This window comes from Schistosoma mansoni (genome assembly GCF_000237925.1).
Source record: "Schistosoma mansoni, WGS project CABG00000000 data, supercontig 0013, strain Puerto Rico, whole genome shotgun sequence".
Lineage (NCBI taxonomy): Eukaryota > Metazoa > Platyhelminthes > Trematoda > Strigeidida > Schistosomatidae > Schistosoma > Schistosoma mansoni.
In genome coordinates, this window is record NW_017386025.1 from 650,534 (window position 1) to 674,514 (window position 23,981).

Here is a 23,981-nt window from a genome sequence, read left to right on the forward strand (position 1 = left end):
CTCGAGACTGGTAGGTCCTGGGTTCGAATCTCGCTCGCGAGAGCGGATTCGTGGATGCGCACTGCTGAGGAGTCCCATAATAGGACGAAACGGCCGTCCAGTGCTTCCAGGTTTCCGATGGTGGTCTAGCTTCAATTGACTCATGATTTCAACTGTGAAAATACTAATATTATTGTCAATAATTTTCAGATTATTGTGCGTGGCATTCAGTCCAGTAATTGGATACTTTTAGAAACATTTTAAACATTCACTTTAAATTTTTGTGTAACCATTGAGTATTTGTTGATTTATTACATCTTGTATATTTTGTGCTTTCAATTCTCGTTTCGATTGTCGGCTACCATTGTTTTGCTGGCTATTATATAATTTTATTCACTTGGTGTTGTTTACTTGTATCTTCCCATTGTTATTTGGGACTACAATTGATCAGTCTCCTGTTGACATATGTGCATCATATGCGGACTGCCTTGATACTGCCTGAAGTCACAAGCTTTATAAGCAAGGTTGATGTTTAACTCTGATATTCAGGTACATTCAGCTGACGAGTCCCAAATAGGACGAAACGCACGTCCTGGATTCCACTGTTAGCCATTATCCATCTTTGCTTACGATGATGGGATTGATTTTATTTTATTTAAACACATAAATATTGGTACTAAGGGGCACCAAATACATATGCGCCGCACAAATCTTATTTGATTTGTATGAGGGCTGGGATACTGCCCGGGTGCCCAGACTGAAGCAGGTGGTTTTCTTAGGGGGCCACACCTGGAGCCTTTGACCCGAAGGTCTAATCCACAAGGCAGTGGAGCATCGTGAGGAGGTGCATTCCCATGGTAGCCGGTGACCAACGATTGATTCATACGCCATTTGTTCCCTCAGGATCCTGGAGTCCATGTGCACCATTGGTTTGGAATCAGGGTTTTCCAACTCCCCTAGGTGGACTTCCTGTGTCCACCGGCCCGGTTAAAGCGCCGGACATTCGCTTTTCGTCCTCTCAATTTCGTAAACAACAGTAATGCCACGAGGAGGTAGTGAGTAGGACTTCCCTGGTCGAGGCTATATACGCGTGACCATGTGAGAGCATTTGGAGAGGGAGAGCGGACTCTCCCGGCTCTTGGCCATAACAGGGCATTTGGGGGCGATGGTAGGATTGACTATACTCAAATTAGTTCCTGATAAATAGTTACAAAAATACTGGTTCCTACCGTCATTCTATCCTAAATTAGGTAAATATTTGGATAGAGACTCGGGACAGTGTATTTAGTGATGAAGTATTATAGAAATTTTTCTGATAATATGCACTATTAATGGTCTCACTGAAATATAGTACGATAGGTGGATATACCACAAGCATATTAGTATTGTAGAACCTTTTCAAGACTGTCTTCTAAATTATCGTGTAACAGTGATAGCGGTTAGTATTATTCTACACAAATTTTCTCTTACACAGTAACATTCAAGTTCTAAGTACTCAACAAAAGCATACACTATTTGGTGTTTTTATTTTTAAAAATGTATGGGTGAAATGAAATAACTATGTTTGAATTTTGAACCGAATTCCACTCGAAACTTGATAATCGGAGCATTGGTTAGTTGATTTTCTACTATACTATATTTCTATGAATCACACCTCAATCTCAGAATACTTGGAGCTGACAAATGCTTTGTGATTTTGAATATTTTCTAGGCTCGCAATCTGACTCTATTATGAACGAATCATGAACATAAGTCCTCTGTTTCATTTCGTTTATTCTGCTTAGGTAATAATAAAAACACACGAATTAAGTTGGAAGAATTTCTTTCAGACATTCTTTTATGCAGACGAATGGATTCTATGAATCCTTTTGAGTTAAATGTAAAACCTTAGACTAACCTATTACTACTATATCACGAAAGTAAGAAGTCTGTGTTCTTGTCTGAAGTCTAAGTCTATTTACGTTCTGTTCCACATCACCTAATCCATGTGGATTGTAGATGTGAAATCGAAAAGGCGAGCGTGCCGAATCAATGGGTGATATGTGACTTGATCTTTAAAAGCATGAAAGAGAACCAAGTAAGTATTCAGACGTATACGCACTTGCATACACACAAGCATAAAGCATGTTCAAGGTTAAGTGTAAATGAATGGTAAGGTCAAATAGGTGACAAGACAAATAGAAAGATTAGAATGATTTATCAGTCCAAAGGTTAGAACAAATGACGCAGGAGTGTGATAACAATGGTTCGCTACAGTTTCTTCAGTTAATGTCGATTCGTGGTGAGAATTGACCTCAGTTATTTTATGCAAAACCCTTATGTTGTAACGGTCCGCATGGAATATGTCAATAGACCTCTTAAAATAGACATAATACTAGTGGCATTTATGTTTGAATCTTTGTCACTGCTGTTACGGAATAGATTACTCAAAAATTCAATCAAAATAAATCAGGCAGATATTTTCTAAAATTGCCAATTTGAAATTTATTTGACTGTATGAGTAAACTTACCATACGAGCTCCTAAAACTTGTAGTATTACTGATTCTTAAGGACATCCCTAGATTCCTCATAAATACACACACTTCACAATGTCATTGTTGGTCGGATTACGGTTGTCAAATCAAAGGATACCTAATATTCCCAAGTGTTGAAGAATGGATTAGAGTTTTCATAGAACAGTGGGTAATAATTATATGTTTATGCTCCGTTATTTCACTCAGTTTGCGAATCCATCAACGTAGCTAATACGTAATAACCTGTAAGCGACGATTGGTATGACACCGTATTTAAATCAAAATTAATTCTTCACAATAGTGTTGAGGCTACTAATCGCTCACGTCTCATACATGCACAATGAAGCTATTCAGGAATTAATGTGTAGCAAGCCCATCCAACTACTGTATTATTTGTGTGCTCTCTGTAATCCTAACATTTAACCCACTGTAAATTTATGTGTGAGTCTGATTGAGCGCTATGTCTGCACATCAATCCTTAATCTGTTCTCTCATTGGTTGTAAACAAGGACAATCAATAATTTATCCACAATCCATTAACACTCAAAAATATATATGGATTTTTAACACTCACACACACACACTTGTTTTCCCGGTGTGCTTGCTATCTGTACGCTTGTGGATTTTACCGAGCTTCAACAACAAACTATCTCTATAACTGGTGTTCAGGCTTTTGAATAATCTCGAGTAAACCCGTAATTCTACTAGGAGATTTAGCCTGCAGTAAATATTCAGTTAGCGGGATATTATTTATTTATTGGAGTCAGATATAGAGGAATTAATCCTCTACAAAAAATGTTTTTAGTATTTATTGTTTAAATAATTAATGGTTAATTTCATTCGAACGAACAAACTTATCTGAGCCTGAAATATAAGTAGTGTTATACGATTTGGCTGTGAATAATAACCGAATTCGATAAACCATTATTAATGTGAGTGATATACTAATTAACCCTAGCTCGAATATCTGGGGGGGGGGGTGCATAATTCTTCTTGTAGTTTTATTCGTCCTTGATTATCGACCTTTAATATGTGCTAGATCAGACCTAGAAATTATTTTACACAGATCTGTTAACTCCGCTTTATTATGTTTTAATAGATATTCATGGTATATGATCTTTTGCTGAAATTCAGATAACCGAAAATTCTTAGACTACTTTATCGTAAAACTAAGGGATCTATGTTTTTGTCTGAAATATAAGAAAATATATTAACTTTCTGTTTAACATCTTCCCCTAATCTCCTACGTAGATTATCGAATTTTAAATTCTATTCACTCAGATAAAATAAAGCGTAAAATACTGAAACTGGCAACTTAGTCACAAACTGATTTTCCATCTGGATTAAGACTACTCTAATATGTTTGATGAAAAGTATTACTAATCGGTTTTTTCAATATCTACTAACAAATATTGTAAGTTTTAATAGTTGAGATCATGAATCAATTGAAGTTGGACCACCATGGAAAACCTGGAAGTACTGGGCGGCCGTTTCGTCCTATTATTGGACTCCGCGGCAGTGCGCGTCCACGATCCCGCCCCGCGAGATTCGAACCTAGAACCTATCAGTTTCGCGCGCGAGCGCTTAACCACTAGACCACTGAGCCGGCCGGCATCTAACGGTGTTAATGTCTGACTTCAACCGATCCGCGAAATTGAGCGACACATCCACATTCACTCGACTAGCCCAAGGTTCATCTTAATATTTCAATATAAATGATTTTAAACGAGCTTTAGCTTATGCTAAATTTTGTCAATTTTTCTACAGTTTAGACTTCATTTCTTACTAAAATTTCATTCACCTATTAACTATACAGTTTGGTTTTTCCCGTAATATTACTCAGTAGGATATTTACATATTTTTTTCTAAACATTTATAACTTCAAATATAATATAAGTTGGAAGATACATTCAAATTTTCTTTAAACTTATGATTCATTGACCTTAGTTTGGATTTCATAAACATTCATCTTATGTAGGTCAAACATTCTCGAATTGTTTATCTGAAGTTAAAATCTAAAATTCTTTACCATATACTAACAAACTTCATATCCATTCGTTTAAATAGCTATCAACACTAAAAGGTTATATGCACCAAGTAGAAAAATATTAATATTCTATATGAAAGAAACAATTTTTCCTTATTTCAGTTAATTGATTTCAACAAACTTTATGTTGGAATTTATTTACAAACAAACTATTGACATTTGAACAAAGTTCAATAAAACACAAAGTTTTTGTTCAACTTTCAAATAAACAAATATATACATGAAAGATGAGATGTAGAGTGAGTCATTTTTGGCGTAATACAGTGATTAAACTGTACAGATAACCTTGAAAGATTTTCCAATCAACCAGAAAGCAATATTTATGGAACTCTTAATGATATACAGTAGTATTATAACGGTGTATGAACAGTTTTGACATGAATCATAAGCCCCTTACTGGTAATTTATCATAGTAGATGGAAATATGCTAAAGTTACATATTAGAAGTTTGATTAGTGTTACGATTTAAAGTTAGAATTACGAATAACGGTTAAGATTGAGCTTTAGGAGAGTTACAATTAAGAGTGTTAGAGTGAAGGGTGTTAAGGTTAGTAGTTTTAATTTCGAAGTATAAATAGAGTGGTAGAGTAGCTTTTGTCCATAAAACCACTGATTTTTAGCTTCACTAACATGAAGTTCTCTCAAATATAATTTTGATCAGGAATGTGTTCTGTTGTAATTTAACTTATTCGCTGTGTCACATTCTCTGTATGGCTGCATAAAGGACATCTTAATCAGTTTTAAGCATTTTAGGAACTAGATCTAAACAATTTTTACTTAGTTTTTAACAACATACTTGGTATCCTTCACTGAGCTCCGAATTTCGAGCAGAGATCCAAGAAGAACTCTTCCAAGGCTGACTGGTTCACTGGAAATCGTCCATATAATCAGTTTTGCTAGAGTGATTAACCGATAAAACTGGACCAGGTTCTTACCATGTTACAAGCTGGTTAAAGCAAACAATGTAGATGAATGTATTCCAATTCAGTATCTTGAACACTGTATATTCATTTAAAGACCGAAATTACTCGGTTGAGCTCCAAATGAGGTTGCTGTTGCCCAGTCCTGATGATTCTCAAATAAGAACATCGTTAACATCTGGTTTTCAGTGTTCCTTCAGTTGGTTTCTGTCTGTAATAAATAATAATCCTTAATATGTGGTTTTTTATTAATTCTACTTTGTATTCGGCCGTGATTCTGTAATTTCGTACTGAAATACATTCGATCGTCTGCACTTGTGTTTTCATTCACTACAGTGGTAGTAAGAAATATTAGTTATAAACAATATGATTCTAGAAAAACGGATAAATTCTTGAAGTTTTAAGTATAGGATAGCTTTAAAACGTAACATCTACGGGACAACATTAGGTGGCTGCATCATTGCTATCGCGACTGATTTCCAGATATTTATTACCCAACATTTTCAACTACAGTGCACAATAATCTTTTGAAGTACCTACTGGTCATTTAATATGAAATCTTTTTACAAACATCATCAAAAGTATGCAATATGCTCTTTTATTCATTCACTTTTAAAAAGAGATTAATAAATCGAAATGTCTAATATATCTAAATATGCGTATTGGAATTTCAGTGTGAAATGATTTTGGTCGAAAAAGTAAAGTAAGCTGAAGGAATGTTGGGTTGTCATTTTATTTCAGACTGAACATTTAATCATCTTCCTTCTATTTCGTTTATGATCAAACTGAAAACAAATGTGTTTGTGTTTAACGAAGTTCTCTAGTTAGATCTTAAGATAAACAAAATCTTAAGTAAATCGAAGTAAAAATATAGTCTCCTTTTTCACAGTGATTCACCAATTAATGTTGGTTAATGGTTTAATGATGTTTGAATCTCATCGACTGATCAAATGAATAAAGTAAGATGAAAAGATAATTTACACAACACACTAACTATAAGCAAATCATGATATAAACTATAAAATCTAGCGATCTTCAGAAAATCCTTACGATAATAATAATATAAATCACTCGCTCACTAGTGACTAACTTCAAGAGTTAATTTTATCAGCCCTAGGGAGAATCAGTAACCAGTGTAGTTAAATCGTGTAGCGTGTTAGGTAACGACTGTAATAGGAGATGATTGTCCAATACAGTGAAGTTATTGAAGTTGGAAAAATAAACTATTGGAAACTGAATAACTGGTCTAAAGATTAAGTTCTCGCTATGAAACATGAATGTCATGTATTCGATCTCTAATGCGGTCGTTGATAAACGAACCTGAAGAGTCGCAAACTAGGATGAAACAACTGTCCAGTGTCTCGTCATTATTAAATGATTATCTAGCTAAGATTAGTTCGTAATGTAAACTATAAAGTTCGCAATGTACACAAACCTCTTACATTAAGACTGAAACCAGTTAGGTAACTATTAAGGACTAGTGATCACCAAACAATTATGTCTTTTTGATTTCGAAAGCCTCATCAATGGGCATCCACGACATCATATGGCGTGAAACCTAACGCTTTCAAATCTCATAACTAGAGAACAGTTAAACCACAAAATTGGAGTTAAAGTTTCTAACTATAGCCTGTTTACTTTACCCATTAACATGCATCGAAAATATCACGATTTCATTCTTGACAACTTTTTCCTTGTCAATCTTGATGCATTTCTATTATTTAATATGATGTTTAACTTTATAGGAATTGTTATTCATATACTTGAATGTTAGTTGAAGGTAATTTGCTTCTAACCAATCGTTTTAATAAACATACTTGTTAATTTTATATAAGTATGCAGTCTAAATGAGATGTTTTACACTAACTGTTGTCATGATTCGATTAAACAGTTTCACAATTTTTTTTCATAGTTGAAATCATGAGTCAATTGAAGCTAAACCACCATGGAAAACCTAGAAGCACTGGACGGCCGTTTCGTCCTATTATAGGACTCCTCAGCAGTGCGTATCCACGATCCCGCCTCGCGAGATTCGAACCCAGGACCTACCAGTCTTGCGCTAGAGCACTTAGCCGATAAGTATTGTGTGTCCAGACCAAACCAAACAGTCAAATAGAAAAAAATCTCTATTCAACGACAAACAAACTTATAAGTTATTTTGAATGCAACTAATAATAGAACAGGAAAATCTTTGACTAACTAGTTATTTTCAGCACATAATATCAGGCTAAATTCTGACCGGCATGTCATGTTTCACTGTTTCCTTTATTGAATAAATTCATTGATAAGGAAAATTATATCTCCCAATACTAATCGAATAGATTGGATAAAGGTGATTAGTCACGACTGACTTTTTCAGTAATTCTTTTATTTGTCTAGATAAAAAGTAAAATGTGTATATAATATACTTTGTTTGTTATTTGTATGCCAATACATGTATGCCAAACGATTGGCAATTTTCATTCAATTCTTACTAAATGCACAGAATATTTGTATGAACATAAGGCTATATCCAGGCAATACGCACAGTATGCACATATACCAATAAGAGACTGACCAGTTGCAGTCCTAACACATCAATGGGAACATTTAAACAAACAATACCAAGTGAATATAAATCTTATTGGTTTATACAATGTGCAAAGAAAATCGATCATTTCCCCTCATAATAGGATAAAACTAACATACTGTCTGATGAGAGAAATTATTTTTACTTCAGAAAGATTTTTAAAAGGAAGTTGTTCTATTCCATCAAGACCCTATCGTTAACACTTTTTAACAATCCATATATATATGAGTAAGAAAAGTCATCGTCATCATCAAAATACTGAAAGAACTACCTTTCAAAAATTATTAACCAAAGGTAAATCTCATAAATCTAATACAAAGATAATTACAATTCAACAGCCAAATAATTCTGATATAAATCAGAAAACTTTCGAACAAAAAAAAGTGAAAGTTATCTCTCGGAAGTTTCATTACATCATGAATAAAAGATTTCTATTATCTTGTTTATTAATATTATTCTTTTATTTATGTATTGTATTAATCAAATCTACAATTCTTGAAGATAAATTCAATCATGATGAGAATGAGAGCAATGAAAAACTATCCAATTCATTATATATGACATTAAGTTCTAATAGAGAGATCAATGATCAAGATATCAGTCATGAATTAAATAATGAATATGATTTACAACAGAAAATATCTTTATTGAAAAATTTAAATCGTTTAATGCCAACATTATGTATTGGTGTATTAGTTCGTAATAAAGCACATACATTACCATATTTCTTAAATGGTATAGAAAATCAACAATATCCAACGAAACGTATTACACTTATCTTTTATGTTGATAATACCATTGATTCAAGTGAGATAATATTAAATGAGTGGATTCAATGTAATAAAGATAAATATCATAGAATAATTTTAGAGGTTAATACAACTAAGTCCGAATATGAACATTTGAGTAAAATGTGGACTCTAGATCATTATTTACATGTTATAAGTTTACGTCAAAAATTATTAGATGAAGCACGTAATATCTGGGCTGATTTTTATTTATCTATTGATGCTGATGTAATACTTATGAATCCATTAACTATTGAACATTTAATAAATGTCATGCTTGATTCAACAATATCTACATCTAAATCCAATTTAAATCATAAAATTGATGAAAATATAATTATTTTGGCACCATTGATGAATTGTACCTCATCTGAACATTATTCTAACTTTTGGGGTGCTATGTCTGAAGAAGGTTACTACCTACGTTCAGAGCATTATTTTGATATACAAAAACGTCGTATACAAGGTGTATATCCTGTAGCAATGGTACATTCAATATTTTTAGTAAATTTACAATTTTATCAATCTGAACAAATTGGTTATTCTCCTGCACCAATAAATTACACGGGACCAGTTGACGATATTATCATATTTTCTAGATCAGTACAACGTGCAGAAATTGATTTCTATTTAGATAATACACAGTTTTATGGATATATTCCATCACCAGTTGAAGAACAAGATCTTGGATTATATTCAAAAGATTTAAATAATGCATGGCTTTTACGTGAACAAGATTTATTTGTTCATTTACGTTTACAAGCAATTATTGATCAAGAGGATAAACAAAGAGTTATGCCTTCAGAATGTTTATTAAATATTGCTGAAAATCAATTACCGAAATCAAATAAATTAAATTTTGATGAAATTTATTTTATTAATTTATTGAGACGTCCAGATCGTCGACAAAAAATGGAATATATGCTTCATCAATTAGGTATAAATGCTAAACATTATGCAGCTATTGATGGAAAAGATTTAACTATGAAACATTTTGATGAATTAGAAATTAAACAACTTCCAGGTTATACAGATCCTTATCATAATCGATCGTTGAAATTTGGAGAAATTGGTTGCTTTTTAAGTCATTATAATATATGGATTGTATGTTGACTTTTGTCATTTATTTTGTTAATAATTTACAATAACCCCTTCATGTCATTTTATATGATAAGTGTATTTATAGTACCAGACTAAGGAATACAGTATAGATTTATATCTTTTAAACTATAGCTTTAGTGATAAACTCGTTTCATTTGTTTATTTATTTAATCAAACACATAAACATTGGTACAATAGGGCATCACACTTCGTCATTTGATTTGTGTGAAAGCTGGAATACTACCCGGGAGCCCAAACCGAAGCAGGTGGTTTATATAAGTGGCCACCCCACCAGCCTTTGGCCTAGAGGCTTAATTCACAAGGCAGTGGAGCAACATAAGGAGATGAGGTCTGATGGTAGTCGGTGATTAGCAATAGGTTCATACGTCATTTGTTCCATCAGGATCCTGGAGCCCATGTGCACCATTGGTTTGGAATCAGGGTTTTCCAACACTCCTAGGTAAACTTTCCGTGTCCACCAACCCGGTTAAAGCTCTAAACAGTCGCTTTTTGTTCTCTCAATTTCATAAACAAGACCCTTGTCGCGAGAAGGCATTGAGGAGGACTTTCCTGGCAGAGGCTATATACACGTAGCCATATGAGAGCATTTCGAGAGGAAGAGCGGACTCTCTCCACCTTTGGTCATACCAAGGCATTCGGGGGCTACTTAAACATAGAAATCGTAAACATTTCTTTTTCAAAATCGTTAGATGGTAAAAATTATTTGTAATAATCTCATAGAAGCTGAGAAATGTTCAATATACATATTGTCAATAAGTGTTCTTGGTAAATTTTACAAATTGATGTATTTGTGTACTTTCTCATTCTTATCAGTCTGATTTCTAAACCATTACTAACTTTGAGGCCTCTTCCAAAAGCTCGCAGAAATCAAAGTCGTTAGTTAATTTAATAAGTAACTTTTGGTTTTTTTTATCTCAACAACCCTTGATTTTTCGGTCAGCCTAAACAATTTTTTTTCGAGTTTGTATTTCCTGTTATGGTGGGAGTTTTGAGGTAGATTAGCAAATCAATATACCATATTTTCGGAACTGAGACAAACAAATAATTATTACCTCAACTCTAAATATATTGAAATTAAAATCTTATAATGTCTCGGTTCAATTTTTTTTAAAATAAAGTGTTAATTTCGTAGTACAGAACATATGAAATAATCTATCTTTGATAGATAAGGTTTTATGAAGCATTTATATTTATCATAACACGTCTTAATTCCAATGTACATGTACCTTTTCCCTTTAAAGGATAGATAAGCAGAAGAATATGTTCGGTGGTTAATAATATAAGATACAAATTAACAGAATTTATCAATAAGGTCATCTAAAAATGAACTAAACCCAAGCAAAGTTCACATATAAATCGATAATATTCATGCTATTTGGTTGTGTAAGACCCTAGAGTTATTTCTCGATAAATTATGAATATACTCACTAGTGAATTGCTTCAAAATAGATTTGCTGGAGTTCTAGTGAGAACCTGTGACCAATGGAGTTCAATCCCGTCTGTTATGAGGCAGTTACTCACTGAAGGCAATGGTGGACGGTCGCGCAATATCATGGATTGATTGAAGTCAAACAATAACGCCGTTGGATACCCACTCAATGGTCTAGAGGTTAAGCGTTTGAGCGCGAGACTGAAGGTCCTGAGTTCAAGTCCGTCATGCAGGATCATGGATGCGCACTTTTGAGGAGTCGCATACTAGGACGAAACAGCCTCCCAATGTTTCCAGGTTTTCAATGGTGGTCTAACATTGATCCACTGATGATATCAATCTAAATCATGAATATGAAATTTCTTATAACTGTACAAAATTTTAATTTTAATTAGTTTGTTTATACGAGAGTACATAATTAGTTAAAAAATGTGAAATTGTGTATTCATTTGATCAAAAATTCAACTGAACAGAACATAAATAAACATTAAGTAAACAAATAGAATTCTGTCAAGATTCAAATTTTATTTTGATTTATCATCAATAGAATGTCAATAATCAGATGCGATAATCTGAAATTTATTCCGTCTAATCTTATGGTTAATATTCTAATATATCTATTTGTAAGTGAATTCAGTCAGTGATCTTTAGTGCTGTTATAGGTATGACGGCAATTATCACTTCCCGGTTACCCACACCATGGAAGGGTTCTTCTAGAGATACCTGAGAAGGAAATTAGATTAGAAGTGGTCTTAGTGATCTGAGAGCGTGACCGCAGTGCCAAAGGGACATTTTCTTGAGGTCGGTCACACATGACCTTTATGTGGGGGATTTTTGACGTGTTAGCTCCGTTCTTCAAAGGACCTTACCGCCGGAGACGGATATCCGTGGGATTAGGTGAGATGTGCATTTTTAGGGTCGACCTTTTCTAACCCCACCCCTCCTTGTGGGAAGGCAGCATCGCTGTCATGCTGGTTGTCTGAAGGAAACACCTTACTGCTGTCACACCTCTGTACAGTCAGCAGTACGACTTCGCCTTCGGACCTTGGGTTTGCTGCTTTTAGTCTTACTGCTCTTCAACCGACCTGTCTGGCATGATAGAGCCTTGAGGAACGATTGTTCCAGCCAGTATAGCTCGATTGGTTTGTCATGATAGGCAAGTCTGACCACCACGTCAAGATAACAGCAACGGTCAGGTGTAAGTGAATTACTTATAAAGTGCTAATTATTAACATTTATCTGAAGTTTTTTCTTTAGAACTTTCACCTTTTAAAGTGTGCATTATGATTTACTACAATTTTAAATGTATATTATATTATCATTTATTGTAATTTAATTAAGAATTTTTCATTTTCTTTCTGATCAACATTATCAATGCTTGTTTCATATGTTAGTTAACTGACGACCTAATTATTCAGCCATGTATTTAATATCACTAAAAGAATCTGTTCGAACTAATAAAGAAACTTTATTAGTTCGAAACATGGAAATTCATAAATGTATTCGTAAACTATTTGTATTTTTTGATGTTTAAAATCAATTTATATCCAGTGCTTCCAGGTTTTCCATAGTGGTCTAGCTTCAATTGACTCATGATCTCAACTATATTTGAATTGTTTTTTTTTATTATTATTTATTTCTAGGAAATGATCAATAATGGTTATAATCGTATATTAATTCTTGAAGATGATCTACGTTTTGCTCCTGCTTTTGTTCGTAATTTAAATAAAGTTATTAACGAAGCAGATGATAATGTTGCTAATTGGGATCTACTTTATATTGGTCGTAAAAGAATGTCAAAATCTGAGAAACGTGTACCAAATACAACTAGTTTAACTTATCCTGATTATACTTATTGGACACTTGGTTATATTTTAAATAGAAATGGTGCCGAGAAATTATTAAAACAAAAACCTTTAAAAAAATTAATCGCTATTGATGAATATCTTCCAGTTATGTTTAATAAACATCCTAGAAAAGATTGGTTAGTTCAATTTGAACCACGTGATTTAATTGCTTTATCCGCTGAACCATTATTAGTTGAACCACAAAGGTATACAGGTGAAAAACTTTATATATCTGATACAGAAGATTCAGAAATTTTCTATACTACTTAAATAATGTATATATATATAATGCTTCTTGTTAAATTACGCAATAATAAAATTATATTGTATATTTTCTTTAGAATTTGTACATTCCTTAGTAGGATTTATTTCATTTTTATTTAAAACAAAACAATACAAAACATTGGCCATTGAAAATGGGAAGAAAACAAAAGACAGATGAATATACATTAAAAAAATAATTGTATCTTGTTTAGTTACTATAATATTTGAGTAAAATTCATGGTGTAACGAAGGAAATATTGACTTTTTTTAATTTGGCGGGTGATTTTTTACAGGGGGTTATAAAAATTAGAATTCCATTAGTATAAAATATACTTTTAAGAAAGTAGAAACAAAGAATTGAGATGAATGACATGAATTTCTTCTATTTCGTTAGCTTTATATCAGCTGATTGTAGTTTTTAACAGTAAAATTAGTTAAGTATGATTATTCATCATCTTGGTGGAGTGGTGATTTGTGTTATGACTTTATAAAAGAAAGCCGTTGCCAACTCGTTATGATTTTATATCCGGCTTTTTATCACGTGAATTATCCACCAATCGAAATACGACTTGTCTAATCTTAACACTGTCAAATCAATGATGTTCAACTGGTATGAGCATTCTAGCGTCCTTATTGGTTCCTTGTCCGCCTAGCCCTTCCAATTGAGTCCAAAAACACCAAATGCAGCTTCTGCCATGCGAATCGTTTATTTCAAGCATACTCGGTTTATATACCAGACAGACAGACTGCATCACACCATAAAATAGAAAATAATATTTGTACAAGATCAGGCCAAATGTGGCTGTGAATGTGGGATGCAATAATCAATAAACTGAATATAATTTAGGGATAGTAATTCGTATAATAATAATCCATAGGTCAAAATGAAGCTTATAATAAGATGAATATATATAGATTAAATCTAGTCACTGAATAGTTATACAATAAGAATATATATAGAATAATCGTCCATTAATAGGTCCCCGAAGTTATCCGTACTTACTTCTTCACTAGGATATAACAATTTGAATAATTGTAATGAGATTGAAGAAATACTTTTTCAGTAGGTAAACTATTATATTTAGCAGTACAGGGTTGTGGAGATTGTTGAACCGATCAGTGTTAGACAGCCATTCAAAAACTGAAAACACCATTTTGTCCTAACATAGGACTCCTTAGAAGTACCAATCTACGATCCCGATCGTGAGACTCGAACTCAGGACCTTCGGTCTCGCCCCTGCACTCTTAACCTCTAGACCACTGAGTCGGCATGCAACGGCGTTATTGTTTAACTTCAACTAATACGCGACCATCCTCAGTTGTTTTTGGTGTGTAACTACCTCACAACCGATGGGGTTGAACTCCATTGGTCACAGGTTTTCAATAGAACTAGAATTTCCTTTCAAAGTCAGCCGTTAGTGGGTGCATGATAATTACCAGTATAGAGTCTATTTTATTAGGACTGAGAATATTACTGGATTGTGACAAACAGTGGAACAAAAATGAGCATTTCGTCTTATTTAGGACTAGAAAGTTGAATGGAATTAAATCCAAGTTTTGACGTTCACACCAAGCATCTGACTCAGTAACTTTCTCTTTCAACACAGAAAGCGTTATCCATTGTATTACTGAAGCCAAATAGTGCATAAATTGTTCACCCAGGTTCGAGATAATTTTAAAAGTTAATAATTTTTGATAGTCAATAATTCATTTGACCGCTGTCCTTTGAGATATATACATTTTGAAGGAATAACTACAATCTAAATGTTTTCATTAAAAGAAAAGTCTATTTGGTGAATGTTAACGGTGATCTGATACGAATTACATAATCACAAACTATATTTATTTTATCAAGTAATCAAGAACAATCTCAATAAACATACCGAAATAGAAAGTTTAACAATAACCAAGATTAATCAATATGCATTATTGCAATATGTCTATGTCCACTCATTAATCTATTCATGATTATACAGATAATGAATAATTGACGACATATTTTATTAAAACAATTAATAAGAATTGAATATTGTTAACTATATAAATCAGTTAATATGAACTTTAATTTTTATCAATATGATGTCATATGGTTTCGCTATCATAGTTATGAGTTCGTGCAAAAAAATGTTTTGAATCATTATTAGTTTAAAAAAACAATCGTGTTTCAAATAAATTTCTATAATTTTATAGTTGAAATCATGAGTCCATCGAAGTTAGACCGCCATGGAAAACATGGAAGCACTGGACGGCCGCTTCGTCCTATCGTGAGACTCCTCAGCAGTGCAAATCCACGATCTCGCCTCGTGAGATTCAAACCAAGGACCTATCAGTCTCGCTTACGAGCGCTTAACTTGTAGACCGCTGAGCCGGCCGGCATCCGATGGTATTAATGTCTAACTTCAACCAATCCACGAAGTTGAGGAGTCCCACAATAGGACGAAACGACCATCTAGTGCTTCCAGGTATTCCATGGTGGTCTAGCTTCAATTGACTCATGACTTCAACTATAAAATTACTGAAATCTCCACAAAAGCCCTTTCTGAAAATTTCTATAAATTTGACAAGTGAAAAATTTCATCTGTTTAATTAATTTCTAAAATAATCCACAATTTTAAGAAGCTTTCACTTTATGTAGCAAAAGTATCTGAACAAGGCAACTATTTATGCTCAATTTTTCGAATTTACAGTCTTTAGGCAAGATAGTTTATTCGTATAGTTTTCATCGTCATTCTGATAAACATCATCAGTATTAACTTCTGAATGAAATGAGCTATTAGAATTTTTGATAAGCGATAAACACCTTCGTAAGAGTTCTAATAGTTCATTTAGTTCTGAGGTTCATGCGGAAGATGATGCATGGAAAGACAATAAGGGTTGCACGAATAAAATATGCGGCTTATAGAATTTCGAGACAAAATTGTTTAGTAACTTTTTGGTCAACTTAAAATATACTGCCGAATTAACCAAGATCGATGAAACCTTATCAAAATCAAAGCCTAAATATTCAATCGACATGTTGAATATCAACTGTTTTATATGTAATTTTAATAATTAAAACATCATTTAGTATTTTAAAGTCTTTAGACTGCTGAAGTATCACCCACTTATGAATAGATGACTGAAAAAATTGTGAATAAGTTTAAAGAAATAAGAGGTAGTGGGATATCTATGCATATTGATTTTTGGGTTATGATTGAGGATATGATTCAAGTTAGGATTATATAAGAGTTAGGGTATAGAATTCAGATTCAGGCTTGCAGTTAGGCTCAGGATTACCGATAGAAACAGGGTGTTTGGTTAAGGTTTGGGATTGGAATTAATATTAGGCTTTAGGGTATGGATTATGTATCTTTACAAATCTTAATTCTGAAATCTAAATTTTGATCCTCACTTCTGACTTTAACGCGTAGAAACTTATGATCAAGTCAAAATTGTTCATCAATAATTAGTCAAGATTCTCTTCGTAAACTCTCTCAAAATAATCATTCACTTTCGCTATTTTCTGAATAACTAAAACGGGTCAAGATTTCAAGGTCTTTCGGTAGTAAACTTTAGGTGTATCGTTATGCTCTGCCTCGTTCAAAAATATTAATCATTTCCAATAGTAGTAATATATTCTTGGTTTTAATGCCGGCCACAAAAGTTATGAAACTTCATCAGTAGGAGTCTTTATTAAAATTCTAAGGTATTTTTAGAACTAAAATCTCAATTTTTTTCCTAATTACTCTTAATAAACACATTTTGCTACTTGTTATTTAAACCCTTGGAATCACATAAAATTAGATCAGAGTTATGTATTGAGATGTCCAACTAGTCACTAATTATTAGTCAAGGGGTGCAGACAGTCATAGTTCGTATATCATATATTTCTATTGCATATTATACTTTTGGTTTTTGTACTTTTTGATTAAACAACATTTGTTCTGTTCATTAACTGAAGTTATTGAGTGCAAGTGTTTTCAGTGATTAAATCAACACCAACATTATAACATCTACATAAACTAATATAGAAGTACGTTTCTCTATTATACTACTACGTCTCCATTTGTTCTATGTTCACTAGGTCAAAGGTCAATTAATTTGTCACTTTCATTCATATATTCATTGCTTAGCTATAATCAATATATTTTTCTCAATGTTCGGTCTGTAGATCTAAATATTTATGAACTTCCAGAAAAGAGTCCCCATTGAGTTTGAAGTCCAAAAGTCATATTAAATACCATCAATCAATATTACCTGGGCAGCATCATCGATGAACACGGTGGATCTGATGCAGATGTGAAGACGCGGATCAGCAAAGCAAGAGCAGCACATTTACAACTGAAGAACATCTGGAACTCAAAACAATTGTCAACCAACACCAAGATCACAATTTTCAATGCAAATGTCAAGACAGTTCTACTGTATGGGGCGGAGACGTGGAGAGCTACGAAAGCCATCACCCAGAAGATACAAGTATTTATTAGCAGTTGTCTACGCAAGATACTTCGGATCCGATGGTCAGACACTATCAGCGACAAGCTACTGTGGGAGACAACAAACCAAATTTCGGTGGAGGAAGAAATCAGAAAGAAGCGCTGGAAGTGGATAGGACACACTTTGAGGAAGGTACTCAACTTCGTCACAAGACAAGCCCTCACATGGAATCCTGAAGGCCAAAGGAGAAGAGGAGGACCAAAGAACACATTACCTCGAGAAATGGAGACAGACATGAGAAGAATGAACAAAAATTGGATAGCCTAGGACAGAGTGGGTTGGAGAATGCTGGCAGGCGGCCTATGCTCCATTGGGAGTAACAGGCGTAAGTATGTAATTAAGTAAGTAAGTAATCAAGTATGTAAGTAAGCAATATTATCAGTACTAGTTACATCTATTTCTCTAAACCATACATTCATACTTGTTCATTATTGAATACTAACATAAAAGTATAATCTTGATATTGATTTATTGAAATAAGATTAGTTATAATATTTTGATTTTGAATTCATAGAAATAATATTTTAATTCGATAAAGAATATTTATTAAAAAATAATTCGTTTACAATAATTTTAAAGATGTTTACTTATTTCTCTTCCTGTAACCAAAAACATTCAATATTTCTTTTCCATTTGGATGTACCATCTTCATAAATCTCCTATTTAATTATAACAATAACAACGGAAAGAAAGAGATAATTATATCAGAAGGGGTTTTTGTGGAGATTTTAAGTAATTTTATAGTTAAATTCATGAGTCAATTGAAGCTAGACCACCATGGAATACCTGGAAGCATTGGATGACCGTTCCGTCCTATTGTGGGACTCCTTAGCAGTGCGCAGTGAGATAGTAACTCACTGAAGACAATAGTGGACGGTTGCTCGATTTCGTGGATTGGTTGAAGTTAGACATTAACAACGTTGGATGCTCGCCGGCTCAGTGGTCTACAGGTTAAGCACTCACGCGCGAGACTGATAGGTCCTTGGTTTGAATCTCACGAGGCGAGGTCGTGGATGTGCACTGCTGAGAAGTCGCACAATAGGACGGAACGACCATCTAGTGCTTCCATGTTTTCCATGGTGGTCTAGCTTCAATTGACTCATGAATTCAACCGTAAAATAATTATATGTTTATTTTATATATTACAGTTCACCTTTTTCCAAATTGGTAATTGTAATTTAATTGATTCGATTAAATATTTCACAGCATCAAGACTGTCTTTACGATGTGGTGAACTGACAGCTATTGCTACACTGATTTCTCCAACAGGAACAATTCTAAACAAAGTGAATATAAATATGAGAATAGTACAACAGTATACTTAAGATAATATAGTGCTTATAATCAGAGTCAGAAAACTCTTATTTAATCAAAGAAATGAAATTCAACCGTTAATATATTGTAGTGAACGAAAACTTGATGGGGAGAACCAATTTACTGTTCAGTGTAAAATTACAGAGAGCTTTCATAAGACATGAAAACCATACATTAAAAATACATCATTTGCACATTTTCCGTCAGTTGTCTTTTACGTGCTTCCCGCCTTTGTCAATTCTGTTGTCAATGTAATTACTTTTTGTTTTCCTTTCTGTTTAAATTGAATCTTTTTAATAATCCACTGGCATGCATTGCACTTCAAATGATGTCACATACTACTTATATCTGTTAACATAAGTAGCATACACTACAGTATGACATAAGCAGTTTTATTTCACATATTCACTTCAAAACCATTATATACATATTTTTGAATAATGTCTAACAACGGGATTTAAGTTGAGATTTTCGTCATATTTGGGCCTCGTCGACCGTACGTAAGTATATTTCAATGTTAATATTCAGACTGAGATTTAAACCTAGTATTTATCATCTAAAAAATTCTGACGCATTACCCGATGGATTATCGAGTCAAATTTACCACAAACTTAACTAAGAAGTTAATCAAGATGAGTTTGAAGTTCTTAGGTGATATACCATTATGAAATATCTATTTTGGTTGGAAAACATATGACATAAGCTACAATAGGACACAAGTGATATGTATAGTAACTGTCTATTACTGTTTCAAAACTATCGTAAGAAAATTTATATAGTAAACAAATGATATGACGTTAGTAATTACTTAACAACCCACTGGTAAATATTTTTAACTTCTAAAGATTTCAGCCGAGAAACAAACAGTTTGGTAATAATATCTCCTATTGTGAGACTGATTGGGTTAGGTATAAACCTCACTTATAGTATTGATTACCTCGAAATTAAAGTTACATCATGATAACGAGTATTTATTATCGAAAAATTCACTTTCATGTCATCCTAACAACTACTCTTAGCTAATTAACATCAAACAAAGTGGGTTCGTAGGTAAAATCATTCAGTTAAGCTGTTACATTCCAAAATGAACGATTGAATTGAAACAATACTAGAGAGTAGATAATGTATGACTGATTACTACTAAGTAATCCATTAGTGTCAATAATGTATGTTCAAGCTCAATAGCATTTACTAGCATTTCTATCCTAATATTTGATTCAATTATTTGATCGTAAGCGTAAAACAAGAAAAATTGGTTTTCACATTATTGTGGAAAAGTAATCGTTAAGAAATTATCTTTACATTATAAGGTTCCATAATTTTATACACGACTGAACCTGAAATAAATCCCACTATTCAGCGGGAGTTCTTAGTCGTTTTGTAAACAATGGATTGAAGTGGATACTCCCCAGAGTTTTATCTGAGATATAGTTAATTTAATTGTTAACTATGTCTGCATGTATCAACTTAACTACAATAAATCAAACTAAATGGCTAAAATCCTAGATTAACGTTTTTATTTTTATATATTTATTGCAGTATTATTCATCTACAGTATGTAAAGCAGAAACCGGAAATATTAGTAGCGACTTCATAAATTCTGGTTAGCAATAGAATTCAGAACTCGTGTTTCATCGGATTCGGGATTTATTAACCTGATGTAACTATACCCAAGTATTAATATTCAAATCAAGACTCTAACTCAGTACTTTTCACTTCAAACTGATCAAAATTAAGTCGAAAATATTAAAGATAAAATAACTTTAACTCCTACTAAAAATAATATCAACATCATACATCTTGAATAAGTTTGTGGCTATCTGAATTTAGTAGCTCAGCGGATGACGCATTGAGCATTTAACACGAAAGGGATTAAATTTAAGTCTTAGTTTAAACAGCAGTCTAAGTAAATTTATGTATCATGTAGGAGGATTAACCTGTTTCTGAAAATGATTGTACTAGTTATCATTCATTTTGATAAAATTAAGGGTGATATTTTATTGAACAGAAAGTATATGTTACTTTTTCATATTGATCAACTGTTTTATAGAGGAGATAAATGACCAAAAACAAGATATATGTAGTACGTACTATACAAGGTCTAATATTATTCTTTCATGACTGATTCTTTAAACAAAGAACTGTGTATTCAGTATATTTCTTTAAATGAGACCATTTATACCACTAAATAGTTTAACTAAAATCTTATTTGTACTCAAGTTTTGGAATGTTAATTATCAAAGAAATAACAAATATCATAGATAATATGAATTCATTTATTTTGTAGATTCTCCTCAACCGTCTACAACTTGAAACCATAGTATCAATTAATAAAACACAATGTACATACTTTTTTTAGAAAGGTCTAGAATAAACTGAGTTAAAATATGGAGATAGAATAATATTAAGTGACCATGTTATGGAAGAAATACAATTTTCATAGTTGGAAGCGTGAGTCATTTGAAGCTAGACCACCAAGGAAAACTTTGAAGCACTGGAAGGCCGTTTCGTCCTATTGTGGGACTCCTCAGCAGTTAGACACAAACACCATCGGATGCCGGCCGACTCAGTGGTCTATAGGTTAAGTGCTTGCGCGCGAGACTGGTAGATCCTGGGTTCGAATCTCGCGAGGCGAGGTCGTGGATGCGCACTGCTGGGGAGTCCCACAGTAGAACGGAACGATCATTCAGTGCCTCCACGTTTCCCTTGGTGGTCTAGCTTCAATTGACTAACGCTTTCAACTATGAAAATACTAAATCTCCACAAAACCCCTTCTGAGAAATACAGTTATTGAAATGTTCACTTATTTATAAGTTAAATGTATCAATATTCTAGGAAAGGATGGAAACAAAAAAGAAATACATTTTCTTCTTGAAATTATGTAATACAGACTAGTTGCATCAAGCTCAGAAGTAAAAATTAAGATACTAGAATTGTCACTAAAGTTTATTGTTTTAGGTTTACAAGGAGCTTGGGAGAATCCACAAAATAAATGAATTCATGTTATTCTGATACAATAATTGTTTTTTTCTTGATTCAAGTTTAGAAATGAGAAAGGTTGTATGAAATTTGTCAATTATCAGTTGATATCACATCATGGTGACTACAGGAAACATAACAGAAAACAAGTTATTTCCTCCATATACCACATTTTGTAATGTGTTTGAAATATTTCATGTATAACATTGTTTGGGGAAGTATTTGATAACACTAAGTATTACTGTATAGATACAATCTTGTAGGATCTCTAACAACCATTCTCAAGCCAATCGTTCAATGCTCTATCATAGTATAGTTAAGAGTTTGCCGTTTAGGCATTTGTAATCACAAAACTCTGATATTGGAAGAATGATCAAAATTACGAAAGTCTACTTTGTATTTTTTTTCTGGTTAGCGTTTTTTAGCGAGTTAGTTTTTTTACGGGGTGGGGTCGCTAACCCCATGCTCAACCCTCCTCTTTTACTCGAGCTTGGGACCGGCAGTAACTCTAGGAGAGCTACAGGCGGGGCTACAAGCCAAAGAACACATTATGCCGGGAAAGAGAAGCAGATATGAAAAGGATGAATGTTAACTGGAAAGGATTGCCTAGGACAGGGTTGGATGGAGAATGCTGGTGGGCGGCCTATGCTCCTCCTCGAGGGGCAGCAGGCGTAAGTAAGTAAGCGACTTTGTAGTTTCACTAGTAAATAAGATACATGTTATGTATGCGTTGGCCTACTTTCATTACCAAAAGAAACATTAATGCATAATACAGAAAAGAAAAACAAAAGAAATCAAATCACTTCTTACCCATATCTATGAAGTACAACTACATCTACTAATGATGGCCATAATTTATAAGAATTTTTAATAATATTATCCATTTCTAAATAAGCCATTTTTAAATAACATTCATATTCCAAAGCTTGTACAATTCTTTCATTATCATATTTTCTAGTAATACCTAAGATAAAAAAGTATATTTTTCATTGGAATCTTTTCAAATGATAATGATTGATTCATTTTTATGTTGATCTCTTACCGAAAAATGTAGAAATGGATCCAATAGAAGAAGAATCATTGATTAAATCAAATACACTGGAATATTCAATTGGTTCAATAGATATTTTAATTAAGTATTGAGAATTCTTTACATAAACACAATAGACCGTACTTACCATGGTATGGTTGTTTTTTTTTTTTCTAGGCTTTTTTTCTAACCTCCACTAATCGGTGGTAAAATAGCAAGTTCTTCAATCTCTTCAATGGATATTTGATTTAAACTTGTATTAATATCTGTATATTTCCAATTTACTGCAACTGTTAATGAATCTTTAAGGGGTTCCAATCTGATTAATGAATATTATTTGTATCTATGTACTTGACTAATTGTTCAATAATGATATCTTTCAATGTTTTGTTAGTACACGATAAAGGAAATTGTATTGTAATTTCTTTGCAGCCAACTAATTCACTAGCTTCTCCAAATAATAGAACTTTCTTATTGCATATAGTCATTCACTCCGCGTTCGCATACACTTACAATAATACAAAGTAGACGATGAACTAACCATATATTTCATTTTACACAAACAGATTGTTCTTAAATCAATTTCAACTATGTTTTTATTGATGTTTTGATTGGCGGAGCTGTTGGTTGTCAAATATGTGAATGAATTAACCAAAATAAAAGTTGAATTTATTTGACCAATACCGTTTAAGATTACTATGAT

The 23,981-nt window shown here is 33.0% G+C and overlaps 2 protein-coding genes across 2 annotated transcripts; one reads left to right on the forward strand and one right to left on the reverse strand.

Annotated features, from left to right (window-relative positions):
* Positions 1–2,041: 2,041 nt before the first annotated feature.
* On the forward strand, positions 2,042–13,485 carry Smp_058670 (cerebral cell adhesion molecule related; the record flags this gene model as incomplete). Its single annotated transcript, XM_018790834.1, has 3 exons — positions 2,042–2,056; positions 8,368–9,921; positions 13,012–13,485. 3 exons carry the CDS (start codon positions 2,042–2,044, stop codon positions 13,483–13,485), a joined length of 2,043 nt encoding a protein of 680 aa, XP_018645853.1.
* A 9,574-nt stretch (positions 13,486–23,059) lies between these two features.
* Smp_058660 (hypothetical protein) lies at positions 23,060–23,766 on the reverse strand (the record flags this gene model as incomplete). The annotated part of the gene is made up of 4 exons (XM_018790835.1): positions 23,060–23,212; positions 23,291–23,396; positions 23,427–23,597; positions 23,630–23,766. 2 exons carry the CDS (start codon positions 23,764–23,766, stop codon positions 23,465–23,467), a joined length of 270 nt encoding a protein of 89 aa, XP_018645854.1. The 3' UTR covers positions 23,060–23,212; positions 23,291–23,396; positions 23,427–23,464.
* Positions 23,767–23,981: the final 215 nt, after the last annotated feature.